This window comes from Ammospiza caudacuta, chromosome 3 (assembly GCF_027887145.1).
Source record: "Ammospiza caudacuta isolate bAmmCau1 chromosome 3, bAmmCau1.pri, whole genome shotgun sequence".
NCBI lineage: Eukaryota > Metazoa > Chordata > Aves > Passeriformes > Passerellidae > Ammospiza > Ammospiza caudacuta.
The window spans coordinates 82,242,167-82,267,397 of NC_080595.1; the positions used below are offsets into that span (position 1 = coordinate 82,242,167).

A 25,231-nucleotide genomic window follows, 5' to 3' on the forward strand; every position below is an offset into this window, starting at 1 on the left:
TAGAATAAAGACAGACTTTTGGTAACTCTTGGATTATTTCCAACTGGTATTTTTGGGAGGTGCTTGAAGCAGGTCATGGTTGTAACAGATACTTTGAGAAGCCACTCTCCCCTTACCTTTTGAGCTTCATTTGATTAGTTGACTTTGTGTGAAAGTAGTGTCTTCGTGTGCTTCAAGTTTCAGCGTATCTTTCTGACTTCACATTATCTCAATATTTACAACCTGTAGGGTTGATAAATAACAGATCTGTAGCAACACTGATGAAATGTTTATTTTATGGATGTCAGAACATGATAGGGACATTGGTGGAGGCATCAGATTTTACTCTTCATGCCATGGCTGGTAAGTCACAGGTGACTTAAGAAGTGTCCCTTTTTAGTTCTGTCTTGTGAGGAAAAGAGCTATTCTGGTAACCTTATTTACAGTTTTAAGGAGTAACTTTGTTTCCTTGAGGGTTTTTTTCCCAACATTATGAGCAACTGGACCATTGTCTCCTTCAAAAGATAGAAGGAGCATTCACAGTGAGAGCAGACCTGTGACTGGTTAACTGACTGTAGTACTTATCAGACCAGAGAGTATGTGATTAAAAAAAAATAAAAACAAAACCCCAAACCACCACTATAAAGCCAAACTGCTTAGAATTAGAAGTACTTACTATCTGATAACTGCCAGGGTGGAGAGATTTAGAATCTCATTTCTAGAAGATGCATGCAAGTTCCTGCAGGAGTTCTTGTTTAACACTGGGAAGGTCTTTAAAGCAATGTTTCCTTTAACATGCTCTCTAAGGAGTAAAACCTCCAAATAGTTGATTTGGCAGTGTCCATAGCATAGTGAAAGGTATTCAACCTCACTGATTAATGAATGTACCAAAAATGTCTGGATGTGCTGGAGTTAGGATGAGTGAAAAGAGCCAATTCATTGTATAGTTCAGTGAAATTTATGAGTGTGTGGGCTTAAAACCAACTGCAGTGCTGTTGTCAGTAGTGTGCCAAAAGGGGAGAGTGTGCTATTTAGTCTCTCTTGGTCATGTCTATACTCCACTGAGCTACTTGATATCTTTAAAAGCACCAAATTCACACCATATGATGCAGGGTGAATGAAAACATGAAATTATGAAGAATATATGGGAAATTTGTTTGGAGTTTATTCCCCAAACCAATTTAATTTAGAGAATCAAATAATTTTCTTCAGTCCATTAAATAGAATTACGAGATTAACAGAGCATAGTTGGAGTTGATTGTAGAGCATTCATAGGAAGAATGAAGATTACAAAAGAATGGAGAACTCAAAATTACAAATTGTTTGGAGCATATTGGTTGCTATGGGAATTGCTGTGTATGGAAATGTAGACAGAAACATAACAAGATAATGTGATCCCAAGGCTCCTTCTTAACACGAGCTGATCTCTTTGGCTGGCTGTGGTTGAAGGCCAAAAGCATAGTAACAAGAACAGAGAGCTGCAGCTTTTATCATCTACAAGCTAGAAAAGATCCATTGGGTTTTTTGAGTTACCAGTTGCAATTGATTTAATGTTAACTGTTAACAAGGTGCAATGAGGTGTTCTTTCTTCTCTTGTCTTCTCAATGCATCTAGATGGAAACTTTTCAAAGTTACTACATATTGAGATCTGTCTAATTCTTAAAATTAGAGAACAAAACATTGAAAACAATATTCTTAAAATGAATAGTAATTAATATTGCATGTAATTGCATTAATTAAACTTGGATATGCAATTAGGGAGCTAATTATGTTTAAAATGCAATTGCACATTTCTATCACTCCTCACACCCTGGGGATCATAATTTTTTTTTACCTCCCTCATTAGACCTTTTGTAATCTTTCTCCTGTTAAATGGTGTGATTGAAACTGAGAATATGCATGCATAGATGTGCATTTGCTTTCTCCAGCAATTATATCCTGTTAAAGGTTTTAAATGCTTTATATTGTGCCATTTCATTAACAAACAAACAAAATTAAGATTTTATTGTTACTATATGTCTTCTCCAAAGAATTCTTTTTTGTCCTGTAGGTAAATATGTATGTGAAGTCTTTGAGTTGGATATATAGAATATATTTAGTTTCAAGAAATTATAGCCTAGAAAATAATCTCTGCTTGTTGGATATATAGAATGGATATATAGAATATATTATATATCATATATATAGAGTTATATATAGGTTTTTATATATATATATATAGAGAGAGTTATATATATAATATGTATAGAGTTGGATATATAGAATATATTTAGTTTCAAGACAGTATAGCCTAGAAAATAATATCCTTGTTGAAGTGCTTTAAATTTTATTTTTTGGTTTTGTTTTTAATTGGGAATGGAGGAATGGATGAGCCACCTTGGATTCTGAAGTCAAGTCCCATCTCATTACAAGCACTCAGATTATATAATGTTTTTCTTCAATATTTCAGACTGCATCTGAAATTTGTTGTTTGCTGTTCCCCATTATTGCCACTTAAAAAGCTGCTAAGAGTTACACTCTTCTGATGCCTAACTCAGCTCTAGTTTATAGTGTCTCTGTGATGTATTTATTCCTTTGCAAGCATTACTGTTTCAGAAATCCTCCTTGCTGCTTTTCACAGTCCTGGCTACAGTTTGCATTCACATGTACTGGACTTGTTCAAAATGTCTCCACCAACTCATTAATAATTTTTCACAATATACTGTACCTAGATATCTGTTGAAGACCTTAAATATGTGCTATTTTTGTTGTAATCACTATTATTCAAATAATATGGCAGTGAATTATTTAGTTAGTACATTTTTGTTATTTAGTAATGGTCTTAGTCAAAATGTGTGGAAGGTACCACAACACATAGATTTTTGATAGAAGCTTTTACTTCTAAAATACAAAAGAACAGTGATAGGATGTGTTTTCATGCTTTTTTGTTACTAGCTCTATCACTACGGTGTGGCATGATACAGCCTTACAGAGTTCATTTTTGTGAAACTGAAATTTTTCTGAATCTCATGCAGCCACAGCAAATAATGCCTCTGCTTTCCAAAGCCTCTGGAACTGTGTGGTTAAATGCTGTCCACATACATTAAGTTAGTCTTCTAGAGAAAATTTGGACAGTCTAAACTTTCTAGATTCTACTGAGTAATTTTCAAATCCGATAAATGCTGTCTGTGAGCATTTTGCGTATTTCAGATTGCGAAAATAAACCAGTGAAGATTGGGAGGGTTGGTCTTACTATATTTGACATCTTGTTTATTGCTGAAGAGTTTATCACTGCCTTGTTTGAAATCTTCCAGGAACTTACTGTTTAACATTCAGAAAAACAGATTGGAACCTGTTTTTACTCCCTGAGAAGCAAAGAGCAACTGTTCAGTCACTCTTGTAGAATTGGTCTTAGAAACCTTCAAACAGATACTTAACAAAACTTGTCTGGATGTGCATTCATAGTAGTTTAATTTAAATCTCTTGATATCTGACTATGGAAGCTTCTACACATCCTAGACTTCTTTTAAGTAGTTGAACATGTTTAGTACTAGTTAGGATTAGGGCAGGTTTTTGGGGCTCTAAGAGCTCTACAGAGCTGGCTGTCAAACTGTTGAGTGGTGTTTAAAAGTGTACAAGTGCTGTCTGGTGTTTCAAATGAAGATAAGGAACGTCTGTTGTGGGCTGGGCATAATACCTATGCTGTTCTAGGCTTTGTTAAATTTAGGAGAATTACAGGCCAATGACAGGGTGATATTTCTACAAAAGTGCTCAGGAATTAGGCATGGCCAGAAGAACATTCTGGACCATGTAAGACTTGTGGTGCCACAAGATTACGAAGTCAAACATCTTGTAGAATAGAATACAAAGAACTGTGATTTTTGAAGTTTTTTTACAATATTTAAAAAATATTTTTCTGTGAATATTTTTCTCTTCCATTTCTTTGACAGTTTGGTCTCGGACTTGTCTCTGCTCAGTTGCATGCTAGATGACTCCTCATATTTTGTGCTTTCTATGTGTAAAGTAGACAAATATTCTAATGTGTGTAAGAAAAATTTGATATTAGGTGGCACAATACTAATAATTATTAAGTCCACCTTTTTACTTTCTATGGGTTGGAATAGGATGAAAGGCAGTGGTGAGGTGTCTGCATTACCATGGTAGTGGTAAGTTTTGCTGTGGGGAGGAGGCACTGGTGTGACCCATCTGTCACTCTGCCTTGCAGTGTGGTGGTGGGACACTGAGGGACAGCTGTGCTTTGGTACCTCCTGGGTGCCATTTCCAGTGAAGGAGGAAGGTGCTGGGAGGGGAGCAAGGCACCCCCTCACTCACTGCCAGCTGGGCCCTGCTGGTGGGGGAAGCTCCTCTCTTGATGGGCAAAAACATTTTCAAAGCAGTCTTTCTGACTTTCAGTAGCAATTGGCAGAAATTGTCTCTAGAAGTGGTTATCCTACAGAAAGCAGCATAATAATGAAAACAGGAAAAAATATTAATTTGATCACTGTTGGTGCTCACGTCTGGTTTTCCTGTGCTAAAAAGTATTTGGATAAAAGCCAAGCATAGATGTGCATTCATTTAATAATTATTTTCCCACTGACTGAGTGCAACTTTTCTAAAACTTACAGAGAAACCTATTTGGCATATCATGAATATCGTACAAATTATATCTGTCACTTAAGTTGCATGCAATTACCTACCTCATAACATTTTCTGATTTGTGCTGTCAATTTCAGTGCCTTTTTCTCTGTGAGGTGTGGTAGATTTGTGCCTTTTCACTCCAAATTGCCAGTATATTACTTGACTACACAAACTCCACAGTTTTGTTTTGTTCTGGTGGCTTTAGCAGGGACTGCAGGCCAGGCTGAGGTGGTGCCAGTGCTGGATGGCAGTGGCTCCAAAGGGTCCCACTTGTGTTGCAATGTGGCCACTGTATGGAATGTCATGAACTGGGGAAGACAGGCCAGTTTCACTTCTCCCACCTTGTCCCTGGAGCCCAGTGCAAACCAACCCTGTCAATTGTTGCTTTTGTATCTGGGCGCAGGAATGGTGGAGCCCTGGAGCTTGGCATTCTGGAGTGCTTTTAGCATCATCATGGGACAGCTGTTGTTTGGCAGTGGACCATTAAATTCTGCTGTTAAAAATGCAGTAGCAGTTAAATTATGTGAAGAATTACTATTGCAAAAGAAGGACAAAATTTTCTTATTTATGTTCTTGTCATTGTGGCTGATACTGTTTGTTTTTCTATTTTTTAATTTCTTTCCAAGCTTTAAAAAATGTTTCATTTTAATGCATGACGCAGAGCTCCTAAGGTGTCCTAGAATAGGTAGGCAAGTGGTTTCAGCAGGGTGGGAGAAGGGGAAATAAGGTAATAAACATACACAGATATCTCTGTAGGGTTTTCCTTTCTGACAGTTAACATGCAAAATTTTAATAATGGTTGGACTTTCTATTTTTTTCCTGGTATTCTGCCACCACTTTTTTCCATTAATTATCTCATTTCCCCCACTTTGTTTTCTATGATCTGATCATCCAGTTCACTTCACAGATGATTGTGAATAATCAGGTTTTTGCTTCATGTATTTCATGGCACAGATTATGCCCCATGAAAGGTTTTACTCTAAGTATCAGGCTTTGCATATAGGAGAGAATATTGTCCTTAAATTTTATTAAAAGAGAAGTTTTGTTTAGTTAGTAAGCAGCTTGGGAGTTTTTTTAGTAAGAAGTACAAACTGCTTCATCTAAAATAAAATTGTAGTCATGCTTTGATGGTCTGGTAATGAGGCACAGATAACTGACTTAAGTGACATGAAGACATTTAATAGATCTAGACTGCTTTCTTTTCAATATAAAAGTTTTTTAATATATAAGCTTAATATAAAAGCTTATTTAAAAAGTGGGTTAGGGGGAAATAAAAAATCTGGATGGAGACAAAAGCTTCTGGAATGTTGGCAAGAAGTCAGTCTGAATGTTATATATGTCATTTATTCCTGGAGCAGACATGGAGATTTTGGTTAATTAAGTGGGTAAAATGTTTCTTGTTAGTGACATCTTGGGTATTTCCTTGGAAGTGCTTCGTAATTGGAATGAAATATGCAGCATGGTAAAAAAAAGTGCACTTTTCATTTGGCATGTGATGGTTTCAGCTAGGGCTGAGATCTTAGGAAGATAAATTGTATTTAATACAGAGAGACAGTAGTGGGCTAGAATAAAATATTATTGTCTTGAGTGTTACAGGCAAGAATATGATAGATAAAATGTTATGGTCCAGAGCACAATTTTACAGGGTTTTTTGAGTGTAGTTGTCTTCAAAATAAGACTTTTGAATTAGAAGAAACACACTTTTTAAATTAACAGCATTATCTCATACAGTTAATCAGCAATCAAGTTAAAACAAGCTATGTATATGTTAAATAAATAAAATCACTTCTAGTTGTTTCCCTAATTGAATAGGATCTTAAAATGCTCTTGTGTCACAAGCATTTGTATGATTGACTGGAGTTTTTAACATGAATTTTTAGGAAACAAATCCGAAGCCTCGTTAAAAGTCCCACTGGAATTTAGCTGGTGACTTAACATTCTAAAATGTCAGCTGATTTACACTAGGGAGAGAAATGCAGTGTTAGATTTTTCCATGCAGCTAACTCACCTGCTAAAATAAGACTACTGGAACAGCTGAGTGTGGCTGCATGAGTCAAGATGGAAAGGAATCTCAATCAGAACAGCAGGAGGGAAAAGTAAAGGGAGCTGATTTTTAACTTGGGGAATTGGAGGAAACTTATATGGAAAAATACATTGATAGTGCTACCTAACACTGGGCAAACAAATCTTTTGCCTCATCATGGAAATATGCAAGTATTCTTAATATTTTCTATTATCTGTTCATACAGTCTGGGTTTATCCCCGAATAAAATACATTAAATACATCTGTGGTGTTATAATTAAGATAAACAGGGTAGAGTAGGATTTAACATGATTGCATAGTGAACCTAGCAAGTTAAAGATCCAGCAGCAATTTACAAATTAGTTGCTATCTAGTGCCATTAGTTTGTAATTTCTTCTATAATGTTTGGCTCCAGTTAAACTTGAAACTTTGATCTAAATTAAAATAACACTTACATAATCTATAGTACTCTTTGTTGGTAATGCAAGCAATAGGTTTGTGTTCTCTAAGTGCTGTGGGATTAATTTGTTTGTAGCATAGTAGCCAAGAGCCTAACTGTAGGCTTTCTGTAAGAAAATGCAATGTTAAAACATTCCATAATATCCACAGGTTTTAGGACCTGCCCCAAAATGGTGTTCCTTCTTGGACAACTTGACTGAAGAACTGGAAGAGAATCCAGAAAGCACTGTTTATGATGATTACAAATTCGTTACCAGAAAAGATCTTGAAAATTTAGGTAAAATATATACACTCTTTGGCTGACTTCTTTGTTGAATTTTTGAACATTTGCACATCTGATTTTTGTAATTTCAGTGTGGTGTATGAGGGCTGCTAGAAATTCACTGACAGTAGTTTTCTCTTGTTTTCTTGGTTATAAATATTCCAGACTGATGGGTCTAAGTTCTTTGATTCCCAACCAGTATAACACAAGACACTAGTATTTCTCAGATTTTTATCTCAAGAAGGTGATTGATATTTGCTGGTATAATGCATCTGGGAATCTGTTGTGCTTTCATATGCCACATGGAAGGCATAGGAAGAAAAGTTGGTTTAGTTGTCAAAATACTTTTGAGGTGCTGAAATAGAATTTGGAACTTGCAACCAAAGGTTGCCCTATTTGAATGTAGTAATTTTCAGAAAATGCAAATCATTCTAGGGCTAACAGTTTCAAGAAATTGAAATACTGAAAATTATATAGCAGAGAAGGTAAGCAACCTTGTCTTGAGGCACTTAGTCCTTTTTCTGTCCATTACATGGTTTGATTGCAATGTTTTGCTCCAGTTTACTTAATTTATCTCTGACTGTGAGTGTTGGGTTTGACACAGGGCAAAACTCTTTAATTGAAAAATCTATCACACTAAAAAAGGGATTATCAAACATTTATGGACTTCCCAAAAATCATCCTCTGGAATTCTTTGTGAAGTTCTATAGAGAATAGTGCATGTGGGAATTTTTAAAAAGTGCTCAGTAACATGTATTATGGCAAGAAAAGTGGATCTGGTTGCTCCGAAGAAGCTTAAAATTTTTTGCTGGCCAAAACGATTCTTATTCCCACTTTTAATTAGTCTTGATGTCATGACTATGACTGTTAGATTGATATTTTGCATTGGCAGTGTTTGTTTGTCTTAAGGAAGTGAAGTGGCTGTCTTGGAATAGAAGTTCTTTATATGTGAAAGTTCTTTGAAATTCTCTGGAACTTTTTTCCTAGGCCTTGCTCATCTCATTGGATCATCATTGCTCAGAGCATATATGCATGGCTTCTTCATGGACATAAGACTTTATCATAAGGTAACTATGGCTGAATCTTGTCAATTTTTATTCTTAACAGTAAAATATATGTGCTGTGGGTTTTCTTCGTCTTTTTGTAGTTTTTTGTTTTGGCTAGATTTTTTTTCCATGCAGATAATGGACTGTGTCCTGTATTAATGGTACTTTCTTTTTACTTCCTCCTGTTTGTTCAAAGGCAAAAATGATGGCCAACCCCTTTGCCTATGAAGAATATAGAAGAGAGAAAATAAGGCAGAAGATAGAAGAAACTCGTGCACAGAGAGTTCAATTGAAGGTAAATCCTAGAAATAAATGGTATACTTTGGGGAAAGGTATTCATAAAGAGTAATGTACTCCTAAGTGTATCGTAGAGATGTAGTGACTTAGGAGTTGAATCTGTTCATCATTGCACACACAAAGTAATTTATAGAACTTCTTGAATGGAAACAAAATTCTCATGTGTGGGATTTTGAAAGGCTGATACCAAACTAAAAGAGCAGGTCTCATCTCATTCGCCACTTCAGCAAATAGTCCACTGGTAAAGCTTTGCATTTTCTACTTCTGTCATTAATTACTTAAGCCATTGAAACATGATACTCTGGAAAGAGATACATGAAAATTGTATTGTGTTTATAACTAGTAACTTTCTAGATTGGATCTGTTCAACATAAAAGGAGAAAGAGTTGCTTTTAAAGTTCTAAAGGTGATGCATTAGAAGTTAAAAATAATATACAAGTTCTTAAATCTTCTCTAAGGGCAGTTACTTTACTAGTACCTAGAGATATTTGGAACTAGTCAAGGAGCTTTTCTGCAACAGTTGTAAGTAAAGCATGTAGGTTGCATGTGTAAAAAGGCTAATTTATTAACTTATTTCCTCTTTTTAGAAACTCCCAAAAGTTAATAAAGAACTTGCACTCAAACTGATTGAAGAAGAAGGAGAGGAGCAACAGTTTAGTAAAAAAAGAAAACAAAAGGTGAGCTCTTGTTTTGGTGAATTCTCTAGCTGGGAGCACAGAACTAGCAATGCTTACAGGATTTTTTTTTTTAATTGTTGCTATTTGGCCAAAGAGATTCAAAATACCATTGGTTCTGTTTCTTATAAATAACTTATTCTGGTAGGTGGCTTTAAGTGTATTTGACTGTGGCTGCAGCACAAAAAAAGCCATATAGTGACTTGATGCTAAAAATTATTAAATACTCACTGTGAAGGTAATATGGGTTTCACAGAACTCCAAAAACTGGTTAATGCAGCCTCAGTACCACAGCTGTTCAAACAAGACCTGTTGTTTGCATATGTTTTTGGTATTTTGGTGGTGACCATGACAGGATAGATGTTATCTATAAAATTTAAGATACAATTGCCTTTTTAGTATATACAGTTAGCATTCATGATAGGCAGACACTAGCCTGCATGTGATAAATAATGAAATTTTATGTGTTGAGGTTAGAGGAAGGATGAACTACTAAAAAGATAGGTTGGTGGTGAAACTTAAATGAGAGTTCAGTAGATGGGGACTGAAGTACCTAGAGATTGTGTTATTAAGTGGACTAAATAGAGTGTATATAAAAATGTACATAGAGATTATTTTTCTCAAACAGTATTAGAGTCCTATGACAAGCAATTTATTTCAGGCTTTGGGATTTAATTTTTTTTGTGGTTGAAAGTTACACATTTGCACTGGTTTTGTGTTTGAAATTTATTCTTGTTTTCTGTATCCTTAGTTCCACCCTCCTTTTCTTCAATAACAAGGAAAACCTAGTGCAGTGGTGGGATTAATATGCTGGTATAAGTTGAGCAATGTTAAAAAATTAAAATTTTCTATTAAAAAGCTATGTGTGCACTGATTTTAAAATGACAGCAACTGGTCTTCTCCTAAGATGAATTAGTAGCTTGAACTATTCTGAATTCACCAGCAGCATAATTTACACTGAGTTCATTTTACTTTGACATGATTTAAACTGCCTTTTACATTCTGTGTGTGAAAGTAGTGAAGAAAAAGTGTTATAATATGTATAACAACATTTCCTCTTAAGTATTTACACTAAAATAATAGTAGCATTACATAAAGATACGTACCCTTATAAAATTTGTTTTACATGTTGTAGACTCATCCCCATCAGGCAGTATATTTGCCTTGCAGGTACTGCTGATTAGTCAGTAGATATCAACATGTCTCCAGACTAGCTGGCTGAATGTATGAGAAACATTTATCTGAAAATATTAGTAATTGTGTATTTAAAGTGTCTGTACTGTGTATTAAAAAAACTCTTGCTTACAGGTAGCTTAAAACAATCTTTGTTAAAGTACAATAAGCATAAATCTTGATTTTTATTTGACCTGGAAGGATAAAGCAACAGGCATTTCATATGCTGGTTATTAATTTTGTTTAATTAAGGAAAAGTGTTACGTATTTTGTTAATGTCTGTTTCAGAATTGTCTAACTTGCTCATGCTTTGCTCCTGTTCCAGAATCTGCCCAGCCTTCTCAAAGATGATCGCTTTAAGGTCATGTTTGAGAATCCAGATTTCCAGGTGGATGAGCAGAGTGAAGAATTTAGGCTACTTAACCCACTTGTTTCTAAAATAAGTGAGAAAAGAAAGAGGAAGCTAAAGATCTTAGAAGAACTGGAAGCACAAGGACAGGTAAAATATTTTCCCATTTGGATTAAGAAAGCCTATGGAGTTTTTTTTTCCTCTGTTTCAGGCATTCAGACTTTTCACCCCAGAAAGATGAAGGCAATGCGAGAAATGTCTTATCAGCTACAATAATTAAGTGTCATTTATAAATTTAATCTAGTTTTTAGATGCAATACTGTTTTTGCACAAACACAGGTTTGAAAAACATAAAATATGTAGATGGTAGCAACTTTGTGATATATTTTCAGCTTATTTGCTGTTACTGCTTTTGTTCAAAAGTTGTAGCTCTCTTCAGCTGTATCTGTGTAAAAGCTGTCACGTACTCCAATTGCAGGAATGATTTGGAAAGAAAATTAGTGGATGATTTCTTATTTTATACTATTTTTGTCTGCAGGAAGAGGAGGAAGAACCAGAAGGAAAAGCAAGTGATGCAGAAAGTTCTGAGAGTTCAGATGATGAAAAAGGCTGGGTTGAAGAGGTCAGGAAACAGCGCAAGCTTTTACGCCAAGAGGAAAAACTAAAGCGGCAGGAAAGGCTCAAGGAGGATCAGCAAACATTACTAAAACCTCAGTTTTTTGAGATTAAAGAAGGAGAGGAATTCAGAAGCTTCAAAGACTCTGCCAAAAAACAAAAATTAATGAAGTAAGACTAATGTTCCTATTTTAATAGGTTGGAGTGGGTGATTCTCAAGTATTTCCCTACAGTGCAGGCCCGCAGTGTTTTGGCATGGAAGCACTTGCTAGTGTAAAGCTACATTTGGTGATCCAAGGGTATAACTTAAGGTGACATAGTCATTGTATGCTTTGTTTTATAGATAAAAAAATACACTATTTAAACTAGGACAGAGAAACAATGCAAATAAAATTAGTAAGATACTCCTGAGTCAGACTGGGGGATCCATTACTCAGTGTTAGTGCAGTGCTGCTCTCACAGGTAACAGTGATGTCTTGTGAGACTGGTTATATTTCTCCACCAGTGTCACTATGAGGTTAACAGACTGGATGTTTTTAATCTGGCTGTCCAAAAGGGTTTAGAATGCTACATGAGTAGTCACTGTTTTGGGAGTAGGATCAAGATGGGTCAACATGGTGAAAGAAAAATTGTTTTGTTTGGGTATTTTTATGGCATCTAGAAATTTTCAAAATCTACACTGTCCTTATAATGTCAGGACTTATTATTTCTGTTTTTCATTTTGCAATACAAAATACCAGGCTAGGAGGGTGTTTGTTAAGTGTAGTTTGTTTGGTTTGGTTCTTTCATTTCCGTAAATTGGTGATCATCTGAAATAATGGGTACATGGATAAGCATTTCAAACTAAAGAAAGAAAGAGCACATTAATTAAAGGACTTGGCTTTGAGGTGCTCAGTGGCTGCAAATCTCACTGATTAGTTTTTTTCAGAGGTGAGTTGAGCCCTTCAGAAGATGAGATTTAATAGAATTTTATTGTTTGGAGCACAGACACTCATTAAACCTTTCAAGACAGTAGCTTCAAAGTTCTTGCAGCACAGCTGGTGCAGAACAGAATTTTGACTGATGTTGGAAATGGGTTGTTGGGCTAGATGGATCTCATAATAAACATTTCTGTTTTATTTAGAATGAAATTGCACAGTCAAAGGAAAGAAAGTGAATAATACAATGGGGCTGTTTCTTTATGTCACTAATGACTACTCTACAATCTGTTTTTTTTATGGTGGGAATTTTGGGAGACACATAAAGAAACACTTGATAAAAATTCAACCTTTTAATTAGAATGATCATGTAAAGTGGATTTTTAAGTATTAGCAAGACAGTGTTCCTATGGTAGTCAGATAGTCTATGATTTCTGTATTGTACCTGTAAGACTTCTTTTAAGTAGAAATAGTGATATTTTATAAATAGGGATTTATAGCAGTTCAGCAAAACTGATTGCCATATTTTCCTTAGCTGTTTTTATCAGCAAATAATTTCACACAGGGATTTTTCTTTCTTCTTTTTATTGAATATGTCCACTTATTCTGAACTTTTAATTTCCTTAGATGTTTCCATTAACTGTCTTCTGATTATTTTTCTTTTTACCTTTGTTCCAGATGATGAAGCAACATTTTAATTTTGTCAGTTTTTCTTCTTTGTCAGGAGAAAATCTACTCCAGATATTCTGACGAAGTATTATAGGTTAAAAATAATTTTTTACATTGTGATTAGGTTTATAGTCATATTAGCTGTAACTTGGAAGGAGCCTGAAACACTGGTCAAATGGCACTGTATTCTTAGTGCAAGTGAAATATTTCATTAAAAGGCTGTATGGCTGCAGACTACTCATATACTGCTCTTTTGCACAAATTCAGCTGCTGAGCCCCAAAGAAAACTCTAAGGACTCTCAATTTGAAGCATAAAGATTTCGTTTTGTTCAAAATACAGAAGGCTTAAATGTGAAAAATGGTGTTAAAATTCAAGTAAATAAGCCAAGATAGTTGTAAGGAAGAGAAACGTTTTATATGGGTTTAAGGGAGAAAAATAATTTCTTCACCCCAGGAAAAGCAAAAGCATATACCACAGACCTGTCCTGTAGAGGAAGAAATATCTGTGATGACATAAACCATCAAAAGACTTTTAACAGGCTGCTTGTAAAGAAAGGAGAATGTCTTAAGATTTGCTGCTAATAGATATCCTCTCTGGTAGATGCACAAATAGGCTGTAATGTAAAATGTAAAAAAAAAAAAAAAAAAAAAAAAAAGAGGAGAGGAATTTGAGTACAGACCAGGATGACCAAAAAAATTAATGTGGTAGCATCACTTCCTTTGTTTTCTGAGTTGCTGTCATTGAATTGACTTACATGGGGGTTTTTTATCATTGTCTAAACAATTAGCTGTATACTCACTGATCCCCTTGGTGTTCATCCAAGCATTGTTCACAGTGTGGAGTTTGGTGTTCGTCAAATTCTTAGAAGAAATTTAAAAATCAACAGCTGATATCTGTTTCATATAATACATATCTGTTACCATTTTGTAGTCATAATGATTTAGCCTGGGTTAAGCTATCTTGTTTGGTTAGTAAGTGTTTTTACATATTAGAATTTTATGGAGAAAATAAATATGTTTTGTGCTGGCCTTATTCAGTGATAAATAGTCAGCATAAAGGTAATTAATTGAAGTAGGATACTGAAAACTGGAAAGACTGTAGTGGCATGTACAATCTGGTGAGGTTGGCATGTTTGTCTTTGATTTGATATATCCGAGTTACAGGATGATGGTCTGTGACCAATATAATTAAGTACCTTAATACCTTCACTATGCATTTAATGGCTGGATGTTCTTTTTCTCTCTAATCATATAATGTTCTACCTGAGGAAACAGTTTATGACTTATATAAAACTGGGTGTTTCTTTTGACATGTTCCTGACTCAGCACGGCTCCAAGCCCAACTTTTAAAGCAGTGATGCGTACTATAAATTTCTTTCTAGACCAACAGTCTACATTTTTCTGTCCAGGAAAGCTGCAAAATTTACTCATGATTCTATAAAACCCCTTGTTTCAAATCCATCTATGTTTAATTTTCCCCTTTTGTACTCTTAGGCTTGCACAACAAAGCTGCAAATCCTTGCTTTCTTTCCCTACAACAAAGTTTCCTACCTAGTAATTTGAAAGGAAACCATAAAAGGAAAGGATTTTTATCTGTGTGCTAAGAGTTTTTTTTATATACTTGATGTCCCTTTAAAGAGTATGTTACTGAGGTTAAAAAACGTCAAAGTCAAAAACTATAGTAGTCATATTTTATAAAAAGTATGACAGTTAATGTATGTGTCTTCAGAGGTGGCCAAGAAAGCCAACAAAAGCATAGTTGATATTCCTTAGTATTGGTAAAGAGATATTCCTGTTTTACAGCAGGAGATGTCCTGAAAAACTGTCCTCTAATGAAGAAAAAAAAATTGCATGGGTAATTTTTTTGTTTGGTTTTTACATTAGGGCAGGGGAATTCGCTTCCCATAATAGTGTGAATGTATCCCTTGAATTAATTTGTTCAGGAAGATGTAAAAAAACCAAACCAAAACAAAGAACCCAGCTGTTGTTTGTATATCAGTATGTACAATTCACTATCATTTGAGGTCTGCACATTTTCAGATAAATAGAGCCATACCTATGTTTTTTTTCAGTAAGATTACAACCCCACAGCATGTTGCTAGTACCTACTCATTTTAATTTTTCTCCTGACTGAAGCAATGTCTAGGCAGTCATGCTCAATAATTGCTGGGTAGTAGCCATATTTCTCCAGTTCATTTTCAAAGGGGAGAAAATGGGGCTTCACTTGAATGTAGAAATCCCACCACAATGTTGGTGACTGATCTTCTGCCACAGTTAGCTCTAAGGCTTAGCTTGTCTTTCCGATTCGCACAGATGGAACATGTTTTTACATGTACTCAATGAAAAATATACTACAGAAAAAAATACAAAGTACCTAGTCATGAGAAATAAAGTAGTTCTTGACAGTAATTTTTCATTGTTAATCTGAAAAGTCTTTGTTACATAAAATAGCTCATTAACCAAAATTCAGTGGACTTCAGAGACTTCATGCATAGGCCACAGCCATGAGTTCTTCATACACAGTAAATGCCCTTGACTTTGGTGGCTACTCTTTTTATATATGATCTCTATTTTTGTGATGATTTATTTTCTGCTTTAGAAATTGTACAGAAAAGGTCTCTTGGACCTCTTCAGAGGTAGCTAATGAGGCACTAATAGAATCTCAAATTGAAGAAACTAATTTTGTGTACAGTAAGGGGAATGTTTTCTAAGCACATGCACAGAGTGTGATCATAGAAGCCATGTCATGTTCTCAGAGGGTGCTACTTAACTCATAGGACCTACATTACAGGAGAAGGATGAGCCATGTTAGGACTCCCAGGTGCCTTTAGGGAGGCTGGCTGAAGGCAGCACTGTCCCTGTCTGCCTGCTTCCCCCTGAGCTGGAGGCTGTGTGGGAACAAGGTGTTTTTCTACTCCTCAGCTGTTGCAGTTTACAGCTCACCTTAACTGATGTTGGCAACCATGATAATAAATACCAGCTCACAACCTGGAGCCACTGGGGCACATCCATGTGGCTTGCTTTTGCAGGGCATTAACTTCAGTGGAGGAGAGCTGAAAATTGTCACTTTTGTCCACAGCACCTACCCCCTTGTCTGCAGAAATGCTGGAATTTGGTGCCTTAGGGAGAGGCTCTACACCAGTTTGCTTACAGAAACTCAGTGATAATCTGGGCTTGAAGGCATGTGCTTCTGTTGAGCTCCTGTCTGGGCCCAGGGTCTGTCTTTATCACATTCTCTTATTTGTATTGTTCTTTTATTCAGCAGACTACTTAGACTGTTTTGGGCACAGTGTCCAAACAGGCATTCGTGCTTGGATTAAATAGTGAAGTGATTCGTTTGGAGATTAATTCGTTCAGGTGTATAGTCAAGCTTACTTCCTTCCCTCAAAAGTGTTTCCAATTCAGAAATCATAAGATTTCAAGAAAACTGAATATATCTAGCATTACTTTTTTTATTTGTGCAGTTTAATATCACCAACTTTATTGGATATTTCAGAGAAAACTATTGCAATAGAAGGGTGTGGTTTTTTTCTCAACTAGAATCATGTTAATTTTTAGCAGCAAAAACAATGAACTTTACATAGATTTTAAAAGTGTTTCTATTGAAAGCAGTGTCTGGAGGGAATGATTTGAATTTATCTTTCTTTCTGTTTCCTGAGTGTTTTTTTTTTTTTTAGTTATGACATTTCAAGTTTTCAGAGAAATTGAGATTAGATTTGACTGCATTATCAACTTTTATTTAAAAGATAAGTAAAAAGATGGCAAAAATAGGGACTAATGTTAGTTTTTCTCTGCAGGAAAACTCTTGAAGATCGTTTAAAGCTTGAAGAAAAACTTGGCACACTCAATGTGTCTGATACCACAGTAGGCAGCAAACAGGCAACATTCAAATTAAAGAAGGTGAGCTATATGTGTATATATATCTATGTGTGTGTCTGTGTAATTTTTAAGGTAATACACAAGTAACTTAAGTTTTTGCATGAAAGAACAGGAACTTAAAACCGTCAAGCAAATGTCCCTCTTCATTTCTTTATAAGCTGCCAACTCCTCAGGTTCTTGCCAAGAAAATGAAAGCCTCCGGTAGGACTCTGTGTTTATCCTGTATAACTCAGGCAACACTCATAAAATCTTATGTTCTGGTGGAAAATAATGGCTTGCATCTTTTAATAGTTTATTTGCAGAGGTACCACCAGAAGTTTGTGGCCTTGCCTGACTTCAGTGCCAGCACCAATCAGATCTCAGTCTGCAGATCCAAACACAACTTAGGGTGCTGCAATTTAGGCTTTCTCTTGGTTCAGCACATTGAGAGGTCTCAGCACGATGGAAACAGAGCTCTAAAACACCTTTATTATTGACCTTATGTAACACAGGTCACAGGAATGAGCTCTGGTCCTATACTGGTTGTCAAATTCCATATAGAGTGTGTAGTTGACTGCTGCCTATTTACCTTGCCCAAGGTTTTTGATTTTCCATTCTAAAGAATTTTGTAGATTGCATACAGGTGATTTATAGTGTGGAGACAGTTAAATAAATGCCTCTGTGCATGTGCTACTGCTGCAGTACACTTAGGGATTTTTGTACTGGAAAATTACTTAAGAACTAAGAGAGGATCCAGTTTAAAAGCTGAAAACCCATATGAATTGATACTTGACCTGACAAAATTTCCTTTGGTTAAAATTGGTTTTCCTCAGGTAAACATCTTTGCTATAACACATTTCTCCTTATCACTGGTCAAATACTGTTCTCAGTGGTAAAACAGAAATGGCTAACACAAAAATGGCTAAGTAGTTATTTAATTGTCATGTTGGATATGCCTGAAGGGGAAAAAAACCACCCCAGAATTATTGACTGTTTCTACCTAACTTAGTTTATTGATTATTATCTGTTGGCAGATGTCCTTTTTCATCTATTTTTGATTCCTATATTGCTGGAATTTAAAATGTGGTGACTCTGGAATAAGTTGCAAATTCCTCTGCAGGGCCTTGTAGGGTAATCTTTCTGGCAATTTTATCAACTCTGTAACTGCTGGTGTCTTGTAGCTCATTAAATGGGGTTTGCAGGGCTTCTAAGAAGGTCTTTTTTACAGTAGCTTGAACTTACAAAGTGCAAAGCCACAAGGTTTCTTGCAGTTGGTGGTGCACGCTGAACTGTCACCTTTTACTGACAGAGATTTGAGAGCAAAGTAGACAGACCTTGCAGGAAGAAGACACTGCAGTGGTTCAGAATGCCAAATTTACTTGATTCCATCAGATAAGATACAGCTTTGAGGGTTTTCTTCAATTATAGTGCTTCTAACATGTATGGATTTTCTTTTCCTGACTTTTTACTGATATTGCTTTATTGAAATATGTACAAAGTCGTCATCTGCATTGAAATGACTTTTAAAAATCTAATTTAAAGAAAAATAGTGCATCTGCAGTGAAGATATTTTCTCCTATCAAAAAAATAACAAAGTAAGACTTAACAAGTCTTCTCTTAAATAAACAGACTTTGTGTATATCTTCTGAAGTCCTAAGGAATGAGCCAGGGAGAACTAGGAGGAAGTCACGCTATGTGGTCTTGGCACTCCTTTTCAGAGCATGAAGGGTTAGAATTAACAAGGCGTAAAAGGGATTTTAATGTCACTTGAAATGTCAGCTTCTGCTTTGTGTTGCCCTTTCCTCAAAGGGCAGGTGTATTTAGGAGTAGGTGGAAAGATTTAGTAGGGGAGGGAATTGTCCTTCCATGGGGTTGGTGTCACTTCAACTCCTAAGTCAGTGGAACTGAGGCTGAACTTGGCTCCTGCAAGTTGGCAGCCCCCTGATGCCCAGCTACCAGTGACACATCCAGTGATGAAACTATTTGTCATTGATATTTCACAGTTTAGTTTTCAGGGAATTGGAATATGGTTCCTACAATGTAGCAGCTTATTTTTCAATTTCAATAGCAAATAGATCTAACAAAATAGTGTGATTTCTAAAATACCAAAGTACTTACACTGCTGGGACAGTATGGAAGACCTTTAAAAGCCCCAAACCTTAAAATTTCTGATGCAGATCAAGGTCATTCAGTTTCAGTATACTATAAGTAGCTGTCAACATGAGCTTAAGTAAGATTCATCAAGACTCTTTCAGAAGAGGTCTGGAGACAGGGAGAAACTACCTGTATTTTCAAAATAGGGGGTTTCTTGTTGCTGTACTTGCAGTGAAAATGGAAGTTCATAAATTTCATCAAAGTCTAAAACCAGTAGCTTTTTCTGCCTTGATACCAGTATGGGCTGATTGCTATATTTGTTAAACTGGTTTGCATCTCAGCCAAAATGCTGTCCGTGCAAGCAAACCTCTAGCTTAGTTTAAGTGGTGTGTGCATGGGAGACTAGGGGAGATGAGCTGATGTGAATGCTGCTGGTTACAGAAAGAGGTGCAGTGGGGATGCAGCTGCATCCACAGTGGTAATTCTGTCACACTCTCAGGGCAGTTATCCTGGGCTGCTTGAAATTGCTCTAAGTGCTGAAGTACTTTTTGACATGGGCAGTTTCCTGAGCTTGGCTAGTTCAAGTTTGCTAGTTACAGTTTATGCACAGTTTAAAGACAAGTTTTAGTCTTCCAAAGAAAATAATAGTTTGTGGCTCTAAGAACCATTTCATCTACATGGTACATCAAAATATCTTCCACCATGTTTTTGATTAAGGAAAGAAACATTAATAGATCATGTGCCACAGGAGCAGAGATTACTTTTATGTAGAAATTCCTTCTAGAATTATTAAGCAATATTAAGACAGATTTCAAGAAGCATTGGGACTATACTCGTGGGCACATAGTGTGGTTCTGGCCAGGGAGGCTGCTGTAGGGCCAGGGGTTGGATTCAGTGATACTTGTGAGTCCCTTCCAACTCAACTTATTCTATTTTGTGATTCTGTGATTAAGCTTGAAAACACTAGTTAACCAAAGTAGATACTAAGTAACCACAAATTTGGATCGATGTTCTTAAGAGTATTTAAACATAAATTATGGACTGTATTGTTAAGCATTGTTTTTTTTTATCTGAAATACATTATTCACTGTGTTTTTATATCTTTATGTTAAACATTTGCTTTGAAAAGCTTGGAATGGTAATGCCTAAGGATATCTAGAACTAACAGTTACAATCTGACACAAGATAGCACAAAGCAACTAACTGTAACATTTCCAGATTTGCTTAATGGAATTCTGACTTGATATATTTGATACTGGGACAATGAGGTGATGTATAAATTTACAGGAACCTAAGTCTATTTTTGTTTTAATATTCCAGTCAGAGCAGCAAAGGAAACAGCAGGAAGCTGAGAAACAACATCGTCAGGAGAGGAAAACCCTCCGGCGCTCTGCCAGTCATCTCAAGAGCAGACGTGGAAGAGGACGACTATTTCATTGATTTATGTTGGCTTTTTTTAAGAAACCTTTTACCTCATTTTCATTTGAAAAAGGGGCCTTTTCAAATTGGGACACAGTACCAATGGATTTGTATTTTGATTCATTGGTGAACACAAAGCCAGAACCTCCTAAACCTTGTGTTAATTACTGAAAAGTTTATGAAAGTTAAAGTACTGACCAAAGGACAATATGAATATGGTCCATTGTGAACTGTATTTGTTCAGAAATCACCAGCAATTGGTTATTGTGTAACCCTGGATGTTTTCTATATAAGAATTTAGTATACAACAAGGCTGCCTGTCTTTTATTTAACTTAAGAACTGTGAGTTTCAGTTTCTGAAATCTTTGTGACTGCTTAGATAAAAGATCAAAGGTAAGTTGTATTTTTTCAAAAACTGACTTTGGCTTTATATTCTTGGGTTGCCTTAATAGCAAATGGTACAAATTGTTGTTGGGACAATTGAGAATGCTGATTTGGGTTCCTCTGAGTCATTCTGTAAGGAAACCTCTCTTGCCACAGCACTGTACCAAGAGGAAGCTCAGAAGGGTAGTCCTATTAACTTAGAATTTGTAAGTACAAAACCTGATCCCGATGTTTCTGTTTTGGAAAGCCAGCCATGTTTCATCATAGATCAAGTGGTTTATCTTCATATAACAAGCACTTTAAGGCCATGCCAGTAGTCTCCTATGCTTCAAAAAAAGAGTTTAGTTAAATAACTTTAAAAAACCCTTGAACCAAAGTAGGTCATTATTTAGCAAATAAATCAGTTGTTACCTTTGATCCTAAAGGAACCTTTTATTGCTTTTTAAAAGCCTTTATAAATTACCTTTTTGCTAGATAAAAGAACCTGAACTTTGGTTCAGCTAAAATCAGTGAATCTCCCTGTAACTGTAAATCTTTTTAAGAGACTCATAGGTTCTTAAGTATTTTGTTTTATAAACCAGAGAGGTTATACAGATCAGGTTTCTGTATTTGTAGAATATTTGCGATTACTTCAGTAAAAAGCCTTGGTTTCTCATAGCCTGATTTTTTTTTTTTGTTTGTTGTTAGATGATAGAAAAGTTAGCCACGTGGATAACTTTTTTTCCTCTCTGACTTAATTTTACCTGCTTTAATTAATGGTTTTGATTATGTCGCTGCCTTTAGTTTAAAAAGGCACTTTTCTCCTGATATTTTCATCTTCAAAAACTTACATTGTAGTCATCACCTCTGCCCTTGCATACAACTAAATGATAAGTCTCTCAATTCCTATTTTTTTACCTCAAGCTGTCAAATTTCTGTATTGTCCATAAGTTTCTCATGCTTTTTATTTTTGCATCTTCCCCCTGGAGCATTATGTTATCTCTTAGAAACTATCTGTGTGCAATTCGGGTGTGCTTACATCATACACAGGGCTGTAGGAATGTGGAGAGGTTAACAGTGGAAACTGGCCTCCATCATGGTTGATACAGGGAGAGTTGGGGACTGGGTGGACAGAACTGGCATTTTAAGAGCAGGAATTTGGCCAAGTTTGCTCCTTCTCATGGTGGGTCTAAACCCCATTATATTGATCTAGAGTTGCATTTATGGTTGAAGGCATCTGTATTTTGCAATGATTTTGTGGGCTGTCAAGAGCAGTAAAAAACTAAATGTGGTTGATCTGCAGAGTGGTAATGCACTGAGTTTGAAATGGTTAACTTTCAGCTTAAAATGAGTGTATTTCTTGTGTTTTGAGATTCTTCTGATGGACTGGTTTAAGTCAGTGTTTTGCTTTTCATGCACTTAGATTCATAATGTAAGTATTGTGATAGTATTGATCATGTATTTAGGTTTTAGCCGATATGATTAAAGGAGTGTGCTTTGTACTATTAGATGGAAGGCACATGTAAACTGCCCTTAGCATGCTGTTTATTTCACCTCAGAGGAAGTTGGGATACACTTTACACACCTCCTTTGATCTGCTGGCAATGCTCTCCCTAATGCACTCCAGGACACCTTTGGCCTGCTTGGCCACAAGGGCACTGCCAGCTCATGGACAGCTTGCTGTCCCCCAGGTGCTTCTCCACAGAGCTGCTTCCCAGCAGGCCAGCCCCAGCCTGTGCTGGTACCAGGGTTATTCCTGCCCAGGTGCAGGGCCCTGCATTTGCTTTTGTTACATTTGAAACTGTTCCTCTCTGCCCCTCTCAAACCCACTGAGGTTCTTCTGAAGGGCTGCACAGCCCTCTGGGGTACTGGCTGCTCCTCCCAGCTTTGTGTCATCAGGGAACTTGCTGAGGAGGCTTCTGCCCCTTCATCCTGGTCATTAATAAGTTAAACAATATTGAACCTTGGGGACACCACTAGTGACAGGCCTCCAACTAGACCCTGTGCCACTGCTTATGACCCCCTGGGATCTGCCATTCAGCCAGTTCTCAATCCACATCACTGTTCACATCATTCATGCCAGGCACCTGGCATGAAACATGATTAGATTGCTGAGATCGATTAGGAAAACTGCCGGTAAAGTTGTTCTTGAACAGCTCTCTGGGGAAGTTTGGAAGTTTCAGTAGAATCTGGTGCATTAATGCAACATCATTGCAAATGAATTAACTTCATCATGCAACCAAAGCAGGCATTTTTTAAGTGTCAGCCTGGGTTTCATTAACTTTTTTCAGTCTGCTGTTACTTCATTTTCTGTACCGCAGGAATTAGTCTTTATCCAGAATTGCATTTCCTAGAAGCTGAGCAGCTGCTGGGATCCTTTGTGACATTTAAGGTTCATACTCTTAAGGTAAAGAGTAATCTCATGGAAACTCATGTATGATTGTTTCATACCTGTGAGAACTCAGTGGTGAGAATCAGTGTTAAAAACTCACTGTAAATAAATGTACAGATAGTGGTTAAATGTGAGTGAAATGCTGGTGAGATAAAGGAATGACCTAGGTCTGATGTCTCACCTGTACTTCACCACTTTTTTACTCCACAGGTAATATGATTTATATCAGTTAGGCTATTACTCATTCAACAAACATTGAACCAAAACTAATTATCTAATGTTCTTTCCAAAATTCTGTTACCAAGCCAAGAATCATTCTGTGTTCCTGTGGCTGGTATATTGTCTGAAATGAGGAGCATCTACAATTTAAACAAAACTGAAAATAAATTTACTGTACCCCACACTGCTTGTTTTTAATATCTGAACTAAAGAAACATGATTTTAAAATATTACCCCTCATACATAGCAAGTGTGTGTAAAATGTATATGTATATGCACATTTTTGTACTCATGGGGTTTATTTATGGAGTTTAAAGCAGATTTGAGATTGTCAGGCTTCAGGGAGAGTTGTGAGAGAGAATGAAATAGTTTTCAGATTACTCCATCTTGTTTTGCAGCAGCCTTTTAAATTTGTATTCTTCATGTTTCCAGGTTTGAAAATGGGGAGTATAATTTAATTCCAGGAAGAAAGGACCATATTGCAGATGCAGGAATACAGTGAAGCAGTGCAGCTCCTTGCCTGGGGAGGTTGTGCAATGTCCACAAAAAGTCTTGTGATGTTGGATTAAACATCTGCAGGTATAGATGTCTGTGTATCTTCAGGTGTAGTGGAACATTCTCTGAGGATGAGGAATGGTATAATGAACTCTAGAGGACCTCTCCAGCCTGATTACTCTATGAATGTTGCAGGGCATAAGGAGGAAAAATGTATCATTAATTGACTGGAGTAATTTTTCCCCTTTGTCTCATCCTTCCCCTGAATCACTCACCAGTTTTATCTTTTTATCTCTTTCTTAAAGATTAAGTACTTCTTTTGGCATGTGTCCATAGCTAATATATTTTGTCTGATCTTGAGAAGTATGGGGATTTTAAACTGAATGAAAGCACATAAATCTATTAATAAATTTTACTTCTTGATCATTATCTCTGTATTTCAAAGCCCATTTTACTGAACAACTGGCTCTTTGTGTTGAACTTGAAATAGTTCTGTCACCAAAAGGAACAATTTATAGTAAAACCTGCAGGAAATAATAAGATTTAGCACCACTTATAGTTTATGCAACTGGAAGAAAAGGAATTCCTGAATTTTAAGGGATCTCTAGGTCATAGAATCATTGTTTCATTTGGGGTGGAAGGGACCTTAAAGATGATCTCGTTCCAAGCCCCCTGCCATGGGCAGGGACACTTTCCACTAGAACAAGTTGCTCAGAGCCCTATCCTGCCTGGCCCTGAGCAGTGCCAGGGATGGGGAGTCTGCATATGCTCTGAGCAACCTGTGCCAGTGGCTTACCACCCTCACAGTAAACAATTTCTTCCTAATATCTAACCTAAAGCCACCCCTTTCAGTTTAAGGCCATTCTCCCTTGTCCTATTTCTACACTCAGTACATGCCCATGTGCAAAGTCCCTCTGCAGCTCTGTTGAAGGCCTCCTGTAGCTATTGGGAGGTGGTCTAAAATCACCCTAACCCTTCTGTCTCCAGGCTCAACAGCCCCAGTTCTCAGCCTCGCTTCATAAGAGATGTTCCAGCTCTGTGATCAAATTAGTGGCTCTCCTTTGTTTTTTAATTTGACCCAGATCCTTAATCCACATGGGCTGTAGTTGCAATTTCTATTGATAAAGTGACATGTTACTTTGTGTTTGTCCTCTTAGTTGCATTTCCATACAAAGTACTTGTGAGTATCCCCTGGTACAGACTGGTTTGCATTCATGTATCAGCAAAGCTAAAATAAGTAGTTTTTGAACAAGTGAATGGAAACCACAACAACCAAACCATCCATATTAGTGTAAATTCAGAAATGTGTCT

General features: G+C 36.4%; 1 protein-coding gene across 2 annotated transcripts in view; it reads left to right on the top strand.

Annotated features, from left to right (window-relative positions):
• The window catches only part of NOL10 (nucleolar protein 10), a 79,410-nt gene that overhangs the window by 28,131 nt on the left and 26,048 nt on the right, over positions 1-25,231 (top strand). Inside the window, exons 14-21 of one of the 2 annotated variants that reach the window (XR_009274515.1) lie at positions 7,229-7,355; positions 8,328-8,407; positions 8,583-8,681; positions 9,271-9,360; positions 10,856-11,029; positions 11,418-11,665; positions 16,878-16,980; positions 20,353-20,844. Coding sequence is in view for 1 of the 2 variants with exons in the window: in XM_058800940.1 (XP_058656923.1) it covers positions 7,229-7,355; positions 8,328-8,407; positions 8,583-8,681; positions 9,271-9,360; positions 10,856-11,029; positions 11,418-11,665; positions 16,878-16,980; positions 20,353-20,472 (1,041 nt within the window). In the remaining variant the exon portion in view is untranslated. Of the gene's footprint in view, positions 1-7,228; positions 7,356-8,327; positions 8,408-8,582; positions 8,682-9,270; positions 9,361-10,855; positions 11,030-11,417; positions 11,666-16,877; positions 16,981-20,352; positions 24,350-25,231 lie in introns of those variants that run through there. The other variant, XM_058800940.1, reaches the window with a different exon arrangement.